The sequence below is a fragment of the Melanostigma gelatinosum genome, assembly GCF_949748355.1.
Source record: "Melanostigma gelatinosum genome assembly, chromosome: 21".
Classification (NCBI taxonomy): Eukaryota; Metazoa; Chordata; class Actinopteri; order Perciformes; family Zoarcidae; genus Melanostigma; species Melanostigma gelatinosum.
In genome coordinates this window covers 5543982-5559840 of record NC_136654.1, presented here as the reverse complement: position 1 = coordinate 5559840, position 15859 = coordinate 5543982, and the positions used below count along the sequence as shown (strand labels likewise).

Below are 15859 nucleotides of genomic sequence, written 5' to 3'. Positions count from 1 at the left end.
CATTCCCCATGACACACAAACGGAAGTCTGATGTCAGACGGTGGATGTGGGTTTGGTGTTTATTCTTCTTTCTGGATACAATGAAGAGGGTGAGAGAATAGACATGTGTTATGTATTCTTCTAAAAACTTTTTTTTTTTTTTAAAGTGTAGATTGTTCGTTTTTGTTTCAGGGCCAGTAAAAGGCCAGTAAAAGTTTACGGTAAAAGTTGCTCGCAGCAACACTAGGTGGCGTACCTGTGCATTTTTTCATGAAAACGTCGATCGGGTGATCCACGAAGAAGAAAATACGTGACGCTGGTGGTCTTCATCAACCAATCAAAATACTCGACCTAAACATTTGCCCGACATTTGAAAACACTCTTTATCTCGGTGGCTGCAGTTGGTAAAACCACTGATTGTATTAACGCTTTATACAATGGAGCTGAAAAACGAAGAGGCTATCAAAATGTATTTTTATGACAACAGACTGAAAACTTTCGAGGGGTGGCCGTTTGACGAAGACTGCGCGTGTACCCCGGAGAACGTGAGTGGACGTTTAAACGGTTTGACTTTGGCTACACGGCTACTAGCTAGCTAGCACAACAAGTTAGCTAGCTCTAGCTAAAGTACGAACACCGTTAATAATAGTCGTCAAATGTATCATTAAAAGTGTTTTGAAGGAATACCTGCATGCTTTGGAGCTTAGGCACAGGATTTGAATAGTGTTACGTTAGATTTCACTGGTTTTAGTTAACGCTAATGTAACTAACTAGTTAGTGGTAGCTTGGAAAGTGATTTAACCGATTAGTCAATTATCAAACTAGTTAATGAATTAATAGTTAATTGACATGTTCTGTGGATCTGCTGTTATTCTGCTTACTGTTTCTGTTTCGGACATTTTTGTTTAGTAATAAAAAACCTTTATTGAACAACTAAGTGATTGTTGATTAATATTTCTGTCTATCAACTCACCATTTCACCATATACAGCTACAACAAATATCAAGTATTCATGTGGTCTGTCTGTTCATTTGTTTCTCCAGATGGCGAAAGCTGGCTTCATTCACACCCCTTCAGGGAACAGCCCAGACATCGCGATGTGTTTCTTCTGCCTCAAAGAGCTGGAGGGGTGGGAGCCAGAGGACGACCCACAGTAAGATAATCACATCATGAGGCCCATGAGTCAGACATGCCAATAACATGACAGCAGATTTATGCAGCTTCCTTTCTTTATCAATTTAAGTTCATTGTATTTTTCTAAGTAGTCTAATTCTATAGAGAAATGTAATATATGACTCGTCATGGACAAATAGCAAGATAAATAGCTCACGGCAAACAATGGCACAAGATAAATTCTGAAACCATACAGAAAAATAATAAAGTAGGTTGCAAAGTGAAATAATTTGATACATGCATATGGTTAAAGTGGCACTCTGGTGATTTTATATTGCACTGCCATAATAAAGTTAAAGGCGTTTGAGAGACTATGGTCATAGGCAAAGATACCTCAACCTTTTTTTCCTTGTTATGGGTCAAGCTCCAAAAACACTTGATCCCTTAATTTCCCATAAGGTAATGCAATATTATCTCTCCCCCCCCCCACACCTTTTTTTGCAGATTGCCTTTACAAACTTTGAAACTGACTGGCCAAATATGTGTGTAAATGACCACCAAATGATTTGACATGCACACATTTTTTCTCGACCCAGGGAGACGTACCCTCTTTGGCTGACTGGTGACAAAATCTTACTGTGTGGGAGATGCGTGATGGAAGCAATGGACAAAATAACTGACAATTTGAAAATAAAAGTCAAAGCCTAGACTAAGAGCTCTCAACATTCATAATCGAGGCTGTAGTTCAACATGTTGCAAAGCACATGTCCTTTTTTAACTGTCCTCTCTTTGGTGTGTGAGAGTTTACTTTTGGCCTCTGCGCCGTTTCCGGTTAAAATGTTCACTTGTTGTATAAGATGTTATAATCCACAAGACGTTCCTCCTCGGTGTGTTGCATCACTTTGCAGTGTTCTTGACTGACGAATCAACACTTCAGGCATTAACTATGTGAACTCTTCAACTCTGTAAATATTCAATTTATATTCATGGTCATTGAAATGGAAATGTGAAATCACTGTTGGTGAACTTAACAGTATGTGGTGTGTATAATTCAGTGTTTTACCAGCTGTCTTCTCCACAGCAAGCAGACCTATATTGGTAACCAGTTCATTTCTTAGCAAAAAACTTAATAATATATTTTTTATAAACATTTTTATGATGTTATTAAAGTACAGTGTGTTACGATGTCCATTCCTTCCATATGTGTGTGTGTGTGTGTGTGTGTGTGTGTGTGTGTGTGTGTGTGTGTGTGTGTGTGTGTGTGTGTGTGTGTGTGTGTGTGTGTGTGTGTGTGTGTGTGTGTGTGTGTGTGTGTGTGTGTGTGTGTGTGTGTGTGCACATTTTGCACATGTTCCTTGAAATGAGATATTTGTCAACCCCTCACTCCACTTTCTTTTTGTTGGTAGGAAGGAGCACAAATCTCATTCACCGGCCTGCCAGTTCATCGCCCTGAAGAAGGAAGTAGAAGAGCTGACTGTGGAGGAATTCTTCAAACTACAGAAGGAGAGGCACAAGGCCATCCTTGTACGTTTTTCAGGGAACTCCATACATTTCAAATTACCGATTTACATAATTTAATAAATTGATTGTTGGATTAAACTGTGTACCTGCCAACATACTTTTCCAATCCGTTCTTTTACCTTTAGTTTTTGTCCTTACATGTCTTAAACGAGAGTTAATTGTGCAGCAAGGCTCCCATCTCTGAAATCTTTCCAGCTTCCTGTGAGAACATTATGTCTCATCCAGATTTCATTTCCTCCACCCGCAGCACAAATCCTGTAACGAGGTCATCACCAAGTTTGAAGAGGCCGCCAAATGGAGAAGAGCCGATCTCATCAAGACAGCCACGGGGGAAGAGTGACACGATAATAGATGCAGATGAATGAGATGGGTGCTGTGTGAGAGATTATTTGCTGGATGAACTTATTTCCGTGTTTCCTTTTATGTCTTTACCTTTAACGTTTTTTCTGTTGTCATGCTATCTGTTTTTATCATTAAACTTGTTCTTTCTAGTTACCCGTGTTCGTTATTTGAGGGGGGATTCAGATGGGAAATGTACTGATGTCTGAAAATATATTAAACCAGCCGGAGGAAAGCTGTACAACCCCATTCACTCAAACTGTCTGGCTTTATTTTACGATGACACCTCGGTGCTGGTATTCTTGGCTTGATCTGTCCAGCGGTGCTCGTTCACCAACTCCGTATACAATTTTCAAATATATTATCCTTATTCTTACACTTTTTTTTATTTAGTTATAGCACAGCTGGCTTTAGAGTCGCTGCGTAAACTCCTCCCTAATATTCAAGTCCCACCCAGACAGAAGCTGCTGCTGTTCAGTGAGGGTACTCGTGTGCAGCCCTGTGACTTCCTTCAGTCAGTCAGGGACAAGTTCACCTCCATCTCCACCTTCACATTTCAATTAACCAGCTCTGCAGCAGAACCTCAACACCGTAATATTGTCGGGATTTATTTGCGCGTCAACGTTTGAAAGACCGGATCAACGCTAGAAAATCCGCATTACGCATGAGTTAAAGGCATCACCGTTACGCGTGAATTCCACCATCACTCGTTCGGGATGAAGGTTACCTTTGGCTCTCTGGTGATCACAGCCGGCATCTGCGGTATTTTGAGCTTCGCTTCTTTGGCGACTTCCCTCGGAACCAAATATTGGTACATAATCGAGATGAGTCCTATGAATACGAGCGACTTTGAGGACTTGAGCTCACACTCGGGACTGTGGAGCATCAACGAAGGTAGGCCAATTTTCCACAACTCTCTCTCTCATAATGATTTCAATAATTATCCCAAATAATGTACATAACTTGGATGCTTTTTATTGTGACATCCAGGTGGAAAGATGACAGCAGACGCTGACTCCTATACAGCTGACTACTCGAGGTACTCTGAGACTGAGCGGAGTGAGTCTCCTTCATTTCAGCTCATCTTAACACATATACTCTGCGAATGAAGTTTCAATGGCAAAACAGCCATAACTCTACTAATCCATCTGTGTGTGTGTGTGTGTGTGTGTGTGTGTGTGTGTGTGTGTGTGTGTGTGTGTGTGTGTGTGTGTGTGTGTGTGTACTCATAGGAATGCACAGTGCAATAGTGGTGGTGCTTCCCTTCAGCCTGGTCCTGTTGCTGTTTGGTGGGATCTGTGGATTGGTCAGCTCCCTGGCTCGGAGCCCCGTCCTGCTCACCCGGACGGCCGTCTACTTCTTCATCTGCAGTAAGTTGCGGTTCAGTTCCTCTGCTCTCACTGTATCCATCTCCAGCTCCAGTGGGGCCGCAGAGCCCCGTCTTTGTGCACAGCCAGGTTCCTGTGTAAGTATTTGGTGTTCGTTTCATCTGATGGGAAACTGCAACATGTCATTTTCATGACGTCTTGAACTGTCAATGCGCACACAGGGAGCACAGAACAGATACAGTTTCATGGTTTTGCTCAGAAAATTGTCACAATCAATGTGGTTGTGATTTACGGTCGTACTCTCCACTCATGCAACATTTAATGCACTGATTATATTACAGAGGGACGTGGAACACTAGGAAGGTGCAGTTTATATGGCTGAAGTGTGGCAGTAAAGCAAGCGGCCACGTGGTTCATTTCTGCAGACGTGAACACTTTATGTGCAGAGGTGAAGTTGACCTCACTCATAGTTATTGACCTCATGTGGCCAAAGGGACTGACGTTTATTACCACCAAAGACTGATTGGCTGTTAGATCTGGCCATATTGGTTAAGTATGCATGAAGGGGCAGGTGTGTGTGTGTGTGTGTGTGTGTGTGTGTGTGTGGGGCAGCTCTTGCTTCTGTTACATCAAAAGGCTTCATCCTGTACTCTGTCGGATGGGTTATGAGAGCTTTTATCGGTCTGTGGGGGGTCTGAATTTGCTTCAGAAAACAATTGCTGTCAAAAATTTGCATCTTTCTAACATTCTGTTTTTCATTTCATACCGTCTTCAATAACACTCGATGAGTCTCAAAACCTGAAATGTGTTTTGATTGAGAGGAATGTCTTTTCGTACAGCATCTTCTCTGCTCATGTGCTACTCCAGGGATTCCCAAAGTGGGGTGCGCGCACCCCTGGGGGTGCGCGAGCTGCCTCTAGGGGGTGCGCGAGAGGAAAAGTGTAATGGCGGTCTGATGGTGTAATAATATTAAATATAAAAAACAATGTAATTTTAATTTAAAAACTGTCAGGTGGGACATCTGAAGCTATCAGTTGTAAAAGAGGAGAGGGACAGAGAGAGAGAGAGGAATCGGAGGCGAGGGGAACGGAGAGGTGCGTTGGGGGGAGAATAAATCGAGCCAGAGTCAGAGGAAGATGAGACGGCGCAGACTGGGAAAAAAAGAGGAAAAATGATGAAAAGTATCTGTGTCTGGGCTTCACTTGGATTGGCAACGCAGATTCCCCAAAGCCACAGTGCGTGGTGTGCAGTGAGGTTCTGGCTAACAGTCTGAAGCTCTTATTTACGTCGCCACCTGAACACCAAGCATGCCAGTGCAAGTCAAAAGCCCCTTACATTGTTTATATCGAAATTGGAGGAGTTACAAAACAGCCAAAAACAACTGCAGTCTCATTCATGTGTTGGTCTATAAATGACGCACTACGGGCTTCATATCTGGTCACAGAATAGCAAGAAAGGGGCTACCGCACACAATCGCCGAAGACGTGAGCTTGCCAGCTGCCAGAGAGATGGTGGAATGTATGATTGGAGAGAAAGAAGCAAAAAAGTTGGACATGATCCCGGTGTCCAACAACACTGTGTCGCGCCGCATCGATGCTTTGTCCGAAGACATCCTGGCTACATTAGTCGGTCATTAATTGTAAATTAAATGTGATAATCTGCCTCTGAGCCTGTGCGTGTGTGCTCGCATCCGTATTGCTCTTTAAAAGTGACGCCTTGTGTCACTGAAAGGTATTGAAACTTTTTTTTTTTTCTTTTTTTTTTATTAAGGGGGGGGGGGGGGTGCGCGAAGCCGGTCGGGATGTAGAAGGGGGTGCGCGGCCTAAAAAGTTTGGGAACCGCTGTGCTACTCAATCCACTCTGTGCAAATGCAAAACGAACATAATTGTACTTTTGACTGTTGATGCTGCACCTGTCAACAACATAAAATGACCTTTAAAGCTGCACAATCAGCAATACAATCCTACATCGTCGCATCCCTAGTTACAGACAAATGCTATTTGTTTTTCGGGTCAGAAAATAAATATCTGGTGTTCCAATCCTTCCTTTTTAAGCTGCCTACCACACACCGACCTGGTCATTATTTTACTTTCAAAGAGATTTTATGAATTAGGCGAGTTAGATTACCGTTAACCATGTTAGCACCATTATGTTAATCTGGGTATTTGCAGTAATGAAGTTATTGGTGTGCACATCTGAACATCTCTTGGGCGCCTTATGATCTCTATCAAGAGGACCTTGTGATGGGAAAACACTTACATTAAAAGACTCCTGATGTTCTCCCTTTTAATCGGCAGCGCATGGCGATGTGTGGAATGTAAGAAGGCTTGACTTGGATTCAGTTGAGTTGTGACCGCCTCCAGGCAAGGCATTTATTTCGTTTTTAGTGTCTTTGTTGTCCCCCAAATGTATCTTTGCCCTGTTTGTTGTTCGGCTTTCTTTCCCTCTTAAAATTATGTAATTTCAAAACATTCTGTGGCAAGTTGATTAAAGTTGATCACCTGTGCTTCCTCAGTCACTGTGTATTGTGTTCATAAACCCCCAAAACAAACAGAAAATTAGATCATGCCTGATTGCATTACATACACACACATGTGTGTGTGTATATATATATATATATATATATATATACTGTATATATATATATATATATATATATATATATATATATACTGTATATATATATATATATATATATATATATATATATATATATATATATATATATATATATATATATATATATATATATATATATATATATATATATATATACTGTATATATTTATTGTGTTAGAACTCTCTGTTAATGCTTTGTTCCGTCTTTGTTCTCATGCTGCAACTTCTGTCCTCCCCAACCATTAAAAAGCCGACTGGGTATTTGTCTGGGTTCCCTGCAGGGCCATTCCACTGCTTCCCTTGTATTTCATTTTCAGGGTAATTGCCATTCTGAGGAACGTTTCCTGTGAAATGAGCATATCCACAAAGTGCTTCCATGTTAAAAAAACCAATCCACACTGAAGAAGTACATGATATATCGTCATTAATATTGTGTCCCTAACCCACAAACATTAATGTTGTTATTGCTGCTGTTTTCTGCGTTGTAGTGTCTGGAAATCTGTTTTGACTAATTACAGTACAGTAACAGGACCAGTAGGACAAAACATGAGAATATGAAATACATAGGACTGTCATTAGTTTTGCAGGTGTTGATCATAAACATAATTATTGGACGAATTCTAGTTCGGGAAATCACAGAACGTTCTTTGTAAAATGCACCAAATTGTGTGGCATGCTATCCAATAGTTGTTGGGATATTTCACCCAAAATCACAAATGGCACCTCATGGTGGCACTGGAGGAGAAGTCAGGGGACCGTCAACCACATTAGGATTCATCTTCTGGGGACCGCGAATGTCTGTTTCACATTTCAATGCAATTCATCCAAAAGTTGTTGAGACGGTTTTGTCTGGACCAAAGTAGCAGACGGATATATCTCTCCATCTCCCTCCATCTCTCTCCATCCACAGCTAAAAACAACCACAGCAACCTCCCAGAGGCCAGGCTGACATGTTGCCTGTTTGTTTGGCTAAAAACACTCCAAACCCCCGAGATATTCAGTGCCATTTCACAGAAGATTTTTTTTAAAAAGCAGAAAAATCTACCAGTACCAGTGAGTCTTGTTTTATTTTTGCTGAAAGAATAATGGTGTTGACTTTTAGTTTGAGCTGTAGCAGCAGTGCTAGTAGAGGTAATAGTCCTACATGTACAATACATGAGGCAGTTTCCGGTCTCTGTCTCTGTTCTGTGCCTCTCTGCATAAAAATGAGACTTCAGATGCTGCCTCCTGCTCATTCTCTGAGCTCGCAGCACCTCGGGGTGTGATCGTAATAAAACAATTATTATTCCCGCCCCGGGTAGACTCTGCGCTCCACTTGCATCCCCTTAAAACCAGTAGCAAGCGTTCCAAATGTAGAGGGTTTCCAATAGCAACACCATGAAACTTGTGAGGACTGTGTGTGTGGCACAGTCTCCGACGACTACTGTGTCAGCAGAGGACACATACGTCAATGTGTTTCATGTCTCACACAATATGAGACCTTGGCGTGATGTTATTGCTGGTTTTTATTGATGATAATTCGTAATTCTGTAACACGATGACTTGAGTGTTTGCTCCTTCGAACATGAATATATCTCAAATGTTTTTCAATCAACAGATGGCCAAGATAATAAGTAAAGCACTAATTTAAGTGTGTATGCAATGCATGTCCCTCCAGGTCAGCTGACCCTGAGTGGTGTGAGTCTCTACATCGTGTACTCGTACCAGGCCCTGGCTGAGATCGAGAGGGTGGTGGGGCCGGAGGGTCTGGCCTATATCGACACCTCTTTCGGCTGGTCTCTGGGTCTGGCCGGGCTCTCTTACGGCCTGGAGCTCCTCGCCGGCATATTGCTGCTGGTGGCTGCACGAATGGCCAAGCGGCAGCATGGCCGTCCCACCATGACCTGACACATGCAACACATTCAGTACGGAGGCTCGAACTGTACTGAACTGCACGTGTTGCCGCCGTGTGGTGCAGCCTGAGAACAAGGTAACAAACAACAGCTGGACACCATTAAGGCTTTCACTAAATATACATGTTGAACTAAAGATGTGTTGGACTGTTTTTAAACGAGTGTTTTATAAGTTAAATGTCTCAATTAAACTGCTTCAGAGTGGCGATGTGGTGATTTACATCAAGTGAAGTGGGGGGCTGCTCTGAGTTCAATCTGACCAATTGCGCCCTCTTGTGGTTAGAACTGAAGTGGCTCCTTAAAGCCCCCATGTGTTCACCTGCTTATTGTCATCCTATAGGAATGTAATGTGCCAAACGAAACTGAGAAACTCACACTTTCAAAAAACTTTCATGATACTTTAGATCTATAGATACATTTTTATTCTCACAACATTTCATGTCGTCTGTATTTCTAATGCCGATTGTTTGTTGTAAGCTGTATTTGTTTGTTGCGTTTCAGTGTGCGGCGTTGGAACACAAGTAAAACTGAAAAGTGTTGTATGTATGATAACATGTCGGCTACATGTTTTTCTACTGAAAATGTGTAATAAATATTTGTTCCACTTAAGCGCAGTTTAAAAATGTTACATTACTGCAGCAGCATTGGTTCTATGAGAACTGTTCCCATGTTCCTTCAGTACTGCGGGTATATGATCCACAACAGTGTCTGTATCATTCAGTGAGAGCGAGAGCGAGAGAGAGAGAGAGAGAGAGAGACTACTCATGTTTTGGTGCCAGTGCCAAAGTCTCTCTCTCCTCCTACTTTGTTTGTTGCCCTGACAACTGCAACATTTGCACACAAAAACAGACCAAATAGATTTCAGACATAAATATTTCAGGGCTTGAAATAGCAGCACATGTGACCGGGAGATTTGAACGTCAAAGGCAGTTTGTATTCTTCATGTTTGGCAGCAGCAGTGAGCAGAGTGGGACGACCGGATCCCTGCTGCTGTCACTCATTAGCTGGCTGAAAAACACAAACGTACGCCACCACATCCCTTGTGCATCCACACAAGGGATGAAAAGTGTGTGTGTGTGTGTGTGTGTGTGTGTGTGTGTGTGTGAGTGAGAGTCTGGTCTAAACAGCCGCTGCTTCGCTGCAGGAGCGTCTGCAGAAAAGATTTATTTTGGGCATCAGATTCATTTATCTAATCTAAGATTTTAAAAGCAAGAAGGCCATTTTTTAAGCTCTAATCTTGATATATTTTACTTTATTACATGAGCTACTGAGAGAAAATCCTTCAGCCGAAGTTTTAAAACACAGCAGCTATATGTTGACATTCCAATATACAGTCACTTTGAATTAAGAAAGAAGAAATGGCGTATTTTCCTGTCATGAACCCAACTCTGACCACTTGAGATTGTAAATCATGACGGTACCATGGTCTTCTAAAAGACAATGTTCAATTGATGAGACAGTCGGTGTTCCAATGAGTCATTTTTAATGAGATGAGATCTTCCATGCTCCTTCCAGAACATCAGTGTTTCTAGAACATGCCACAGACTGGCTGTCTGCTCATTTATACAGAACTGAAGTCGGCGTCTCAAAAAAAAAACGAGTCATGGATTCAGTCATTTCTTGATACGGTGCTCAAACAGGAAATGCTCAAAACCGTGGAGGATTCATTCATTATCACGAAAAGTAACAACGCTGCAACAGACACCAGCACAGGTTTGACCTGCTCACCTCTGACCCACACTATTGAAGGTACTCACTCCCATAATGCCCACGCTATGTTCCAGATCTAATATTTGTATGCTAAATCATTTCATCGAGCCAGAATTTTAGAGTTGATCCAAAGCCACTCACTCAACAGTATCAGTCTTTTAAGGTTCTTTTAAAAAACTGAACAATTAAACAAATAAATAAACTGTGCCTAGAAAGTAGAAGTCCGTTGTGTGTGTCACACATTGTTCCATGTAGCTGTGGTCAGGAAGAGCCTCCACCATCGTCGAGGTAACTGGCCGCTATCGGGCCTGAGACATCAGTCTATGTGCATCTCATCTGTCATGAGCTCTTAAGATGACGGAAAATACCACAGGGCTCCCCGTGAAAGTCCGGATGTTTGAATCCAGTTCCAGAGCTCTCTGCTCAGTCTCGGAACAATCGCCATGGAGCGCGATGATTTCGGCTCCCATGACAATTCATCCAAAGGGGAAAACATACACGGGTGCTGCTCGGTTCAGTTCTACTTCCACAAAACTTCCAACGCTGCCACGGAGGAGTCGATTCTAACAAGACTCAACCTCCAGTTGTGGTGTTCTTCCAAAGATACAAAAAGAGGAGGACGTCAGCCGGGCAGGCATACCTTCCCGGCAAACAGCAGTCCGACAATGGTGAAGAATATGGACAGAACGAAGAGCACGTAGGAGGAGCCCACCACCGTGTTGTTGGGGAGCTTATATGGCTGTCCTCCAACCTCTTTGATGTAGAAGCCGATGGGGAATATGAGAGCAGCCATGCAGAACAGGACCACTGTGACAGAGAAGAGGCAGAAAGAGGATTAAACAGGTACGACACACTTACATGTGTAAATGTGATTCTTCTGATCAACCCGCAACCGCTTTCTTTACCACCTTTTTAAAGCAGCTTTCAGGTATGAACATGTGTCGTTAAAACGGCCTCCAGCGAGAAACTGCTTCATATTTTTCCACATTCAGAGCCAAGTGGAGTGCAGCTCCTGCTCTGTCTTATAGGCAAACTCGGTCTCTTGCCTTTAAAAATAGAAACCATCTCATCTGGATTCACTTTGTCAAGCTGCTCATAATTACCAGACTAAAAGCTTTCCTGAAATTCTGATGTAACGGTAAGCCCCATTTATTTCACAGGAGATTCTTAAGTACCATCTCTTACTTTCACCGGCATTTTATAAACCACCTGCAGTTCATTTCTGACCCTGATGTGGTGCTTTACGTGATAATAAAGATGCTTTAAAGGAAAATATGTCCTCGGTCTTCTGATGCAGAACATTTTGAGACTGCTTGTGTTTTGCTCTCAACTTCATTTTCCTGCCGGTTGACATTTGTGGCTGTGATGGAGGAGGACGGCCGTGAACACCTACTCCCCGTGAAGGCGATCCACCGGGCGTATCGGGCGGCCTCGCGGCGCCACTGTGACATCACCAGCAGACCGCAGGTGACGGTGAGGGAGACGATGCCCAGGATGATGAAGAAGAGCGCGATGATCCACTCTGGGGGCAGCTCCGGGGGGATGCAGGTCCGGTCTCGGCCGTGGATGGTCTGGCACTGCCGGACCAGACCCACCGTCAGAGAGCCTGGACGGAGACGGAGAAACAGTTCAATCGAACTTAAACTGGATCAGATCAACAGAATACATGTTATATTCTACAGATAAGCTTTTTTATGGAAAAGTATATATATATATTCGGATGTAATCGCCAGCATTTTGATATGTAACTCAGTTACACATGAATATTTACTCCCCAACACTGTGTGCTGACTCTGGCTAGAAGACCTGGCGGCCTCCCAGGAGTCCCTGACTCCCTGGTGGCTGCTGCCATGTCAGGGAGGAGCATATTAACAGTAAACACACACACACACACACATTCGGAGTCCAACAGAGATGCTGCATCTGCTCTACTCTGCATCCAGTCTGGCTGCATGGAAGACAACATGAAATTTGCAGAATGAAATCCTCCCACACCTTCATTTATTCTTTTGCCTCCCTCCTTTCTCCTTCTTATTATCCTCAGCAAGCGAGTTAGTGCCTGCCAAGCAGACACAAAGGGAAGAGGAGCTTCAAACATGTTATGGATTTATGGATTTATTCAGGGGCGATTTAAACCCAGCGACTGTAGAATTTATATAATTGTCACGATGGCCAAAATTACAAGTAACTAATATCACAACGGGCGCAGGACAAACAAGGAGAAAAACTGAAACATCATTTAATTGAGAGAAAAATAAGCTGCTTTTGAATAACGCCTGGTAATTAAAGCCATTAAGACCCTTCAATTTACATTTAACCGTTTAGTATTTTAAAATAAATGTGTAAAATATGTAAAACACGTACACAATAAAACAGATTGTATTCATGCTCATAGTGCGACTCCCATTATCCATCAGCCCTTTAAATATTTATCGTTGAAATGGCTTCAGCTCCTGATCGGATAAAGTGCTGGGTCCATGAGGGGAACGTCAGGCCTGGACCGCACCCTCAGACACAGGATATCCTCTTCCATTTCAACGCATCCTTTCATGCCGCAGGGTGGGGGCCAATGTAAATAAGGGCATTAATTTCCCTTCACAGCAAAAAATAAAACAACCAACCAAGTCCAACATCAAAGTGTTTTTGCCTCACGCCAGTGTGGAAAGTGGCTTTTGTTTTGAATGAAAATATGATTGAGAGCGAGAATATGAATAAACTTGAGTTAGTATGAAGGAGAGCCAGCAGAAGAAAAAGTGAAAGCAGTAAATTAGTCATTGTATGTTATACGTGCCACAAAAACTGTGTATGCTTATCTTGGTATGGGAACGTCGGGTATTACTATGTTATACAGGAAACGGCCGGATATGTTATGGAACGCTGTATGGAACGCTATCAGTCCAATCTTCTTTAAAGGACGAGGTGTGATTCTTGATGAACTATTAAGAAGTTACCAGCGTTCATGTTGACGGTGAGCTTGAGCCTGCTATATTTATCATTATTATATTATTATATTATAGGTTTATTGTTTTTTTTCTTCTTCTGCTTCCATGTGTTTACAAATCTAGAGAGCCAACCGAACAACAGAGCTGGGAAAAGAAAAATAAAGATTTTTCAAAATACGTCACGACTGAGCCTGAGGAACCGTAATTCTCCAGGTGGGAAGAAGAACTCTCCCAGGAGGCCGAATTAAAAGTCCCACATCTGTATTCCCCAACAACACTTCCTGCCTTCGGGTTAGTGCTGTTTGGCTAATTAGGCGAGAACAGAAAGCTTTTAGTACAGTAAGTACAGTCATTTCACACCATTGTTTACTGCGAGGGAATGGGAGGTAAAACCTTCAGCTGGTCTGAACTACAGTCCATTTTCTACCGTGATCATTGAGCGAGAACGATTTGGTGCGGGGTTACTCGTTTAATTATGCAACAAAAAACTGCTCGTTATGTACTCAACTTGCTGCGGCAGTCAGTATTTGGTTTGACAACAAATGAAATCCACTTGGCACGCCGGCTGCGTGCTTATCTCTGCTCCACTGTGGCATGAGGATGGAGGCGGACAAGAACCTCGGGCAGCTGTGCACATACTGCGGTGGTGCGGTTGTGTGTTGTGTTGCATCAGTTTTAGTCAATGTTTAGCTTTCGGACTTTGCATCTGAATATTACTCTCATGCAATAACCGGCCAGGCTGTTGGATTCTAGGATTGAGTGTGCAATCAAGGAAATGTGCCTCGCTGCAAATGATGCTGACTGGCTTTTACAAGGATCATACAGGTCACAAAGTAGTCATTTAATCCAGAACAACAGCTGTTGACGTTGATGTATGTAAATCAGAACTATCCGATCAGACACAATCATTTGTCCCAAAGTAAATGCATTTTAACATGATTTCAAATCTTCACTATCACATTAAATATCCATTGACTGAATACGAAAGAATCAAAGTAAAGTTGTGTCAATGATCCTCAGTTGGGATTTGTTCAAAGTTAAAGGGGAACTCATTATAAAAGAAGTGAGCGCTCCTCATCGCTGCTTGAGACTAGCGGCTCCAGACTGCATTAGCAGCTACTAAAACGCGCCGAAATCGCTCACAGAATTGTCGATTGTCGAATTGCATTGTGGGCAACGTCGGCACAAGGAAGTGGAATGAAAAAGACAACATCTCTGGATCTGCTGCATGAATTTTGATCGTGTTTTTTTCAAACAACACAATAGCTGTACTCACATTTTCGTTCAAATGTCGCAAAATCTTGATCGGTGAATGTACATGACACACAGCTTAACACCTTCAGCTCCAGTAAGACGAGAACAGATACAAATACAGAAATCCTGCATGTCAAACAACCAAAACTTTGGCAGAAAATTGTGTTTTCCGTGTTGAACTGATTGAGAAAATGAGTTTTTAGGGCCTTTAAAGTCCACTACACTATAACGACGCAGCATGTATTTACAGTATGAGTGGCTCCTGGAGAGAAAACATCTGGGCTGCCACCAAAGGAACACATCTGTGATAACCTGTGAGGACATTGATTCTTTTGAATGGGTCACAAGCCAAACATGTTGACCACCACACTCCATTGACAACTTATCAGTGTTTGTTTGCAACTGTTGCAACTTCTGACACAGATATTTACGTGATGTTTTTCCCACAGTGATATGACCTGACCACGTTTAACTGTGCAGGAGTGGGACGACGTGCAACAACAACAACCTACCAGCTGACTCTCCAGTGCTGATCCAGTCCGGGTTAACGATGCTGGCGATGGCAAAGATGTCTGCAGCGAGGAAGAGGCATCCTGATATCACGGTGAGTTTATCCATGTCTGTGGCCCCAGGTGGAGGTCAGTGTATTTGTGCCTCTCTCGCTCTCGCGCTCTCTCTCTCACCTAAAGGGAGGCGGGACATGTAGAAGTCAGTAACCTGAAGCCAGCCATCGTTAGGGAACTTGCGGTGATGGTGAAGGGGTCGGCTTGATCCACGATCTGTCTGCACATCGTGGTTGATCCAAGGCGGTGAGATGAGCAGGATGGTCCCTCACAATATCCCGTTTCATTTAGTCCGCCAACAGCCGAGCCTGACCCGACCAGCTGGCCCTTCTTAAGCCCCGGAGGCGAGTGAGTCCCTGCACGGGATCATGGATCACTTTAGCTCCGGATGCTCCACCTCATCCCGGAGGCATTAGCAGAACGCGAGTTGGAGACTTTGCAGTAATCGCTGATTAAACCTGCAGCAGTGAAGGAGGATTCATGCAGGCAGCCGACTTATTTCCTCAGTCTGCGTGGAGCCCCGAGCCCCCCCTCCCCCTCCCCCCTTACAGAAGCTGTTTCTGTCCTCTGGACGCACACAGACGGGAAACGCCGCCCAT

At 43.1% G+C, this 15859-nt stretch overlaps 3 protein-coding genes across 3 annotated transcripts; 2 read left to right on the top strand and 1 right to left on the bottom strand.

The window, feature by feature from the left end:
• The first annotated feature begins 359 nt into the window (after positions 1-359).
• Positions 360-3108, top strand: birc5a (baculoviral IAP repeat containing 5a). Its single transcript, XM_079293568.1, has 4 exons — positions 360-524; positions 1023-1132; positions 2499-2616; positions 2861-3108. The coding sequence occupies exons 1-4, from the start codon at positions 417-419 to the stop codon at positions 2951-2953; spliced, it is 429 nt and encodes a 142-aa protein (XP_079149694.1). The 5' UTR covers positions 360-416; the 3' UTR covers positions 2954-3108.
• A 560-nt stretch (positions 3109-3668) lies between these two features.
• Positions 3669-8786, top strand: tmem235b (transmembrane protein 235b; the record flags this gene model as incomplete). Its single annotated transcript, XM_079293974.1, has 4 exons — positions 3669-3846; positions 3943-4011; positions 4185-4322; positions 8557-8786. The coding sequence occupies 4 exons, from the start codon at positions 3669-3671 to the stop codon at positions 8784-8786; spliced, it is 615 nt and encodes a 204-aa protein (XP_079150100.1).
• A 1326-nt stretch (positions 8787-10112) lies between these two features.
• On the bottom strand, positions 10113-15730 carry LOC306795275 (modulator of smoothened protein-like). Its single transcript, XM_079293739.1, has 3 exons — positions 15210-15730; positions 11895-12107; positions 10113-11308 (listed from the first exon to the last, which is right to left on the bottom strand). Exons 1-3 carry the CDS (start codon positions 15313-15315, stop codon positions 11124-11126), a joined length of 504 nt encoding a protein of 167 aa, XP_079149865.1. The 5' UTR covers positions 15316-15730; the 3' UTR covers positions 10113-11123.
• Between the last annotated feature and the right edge of the window lie 129 nt (positions 15731-15859).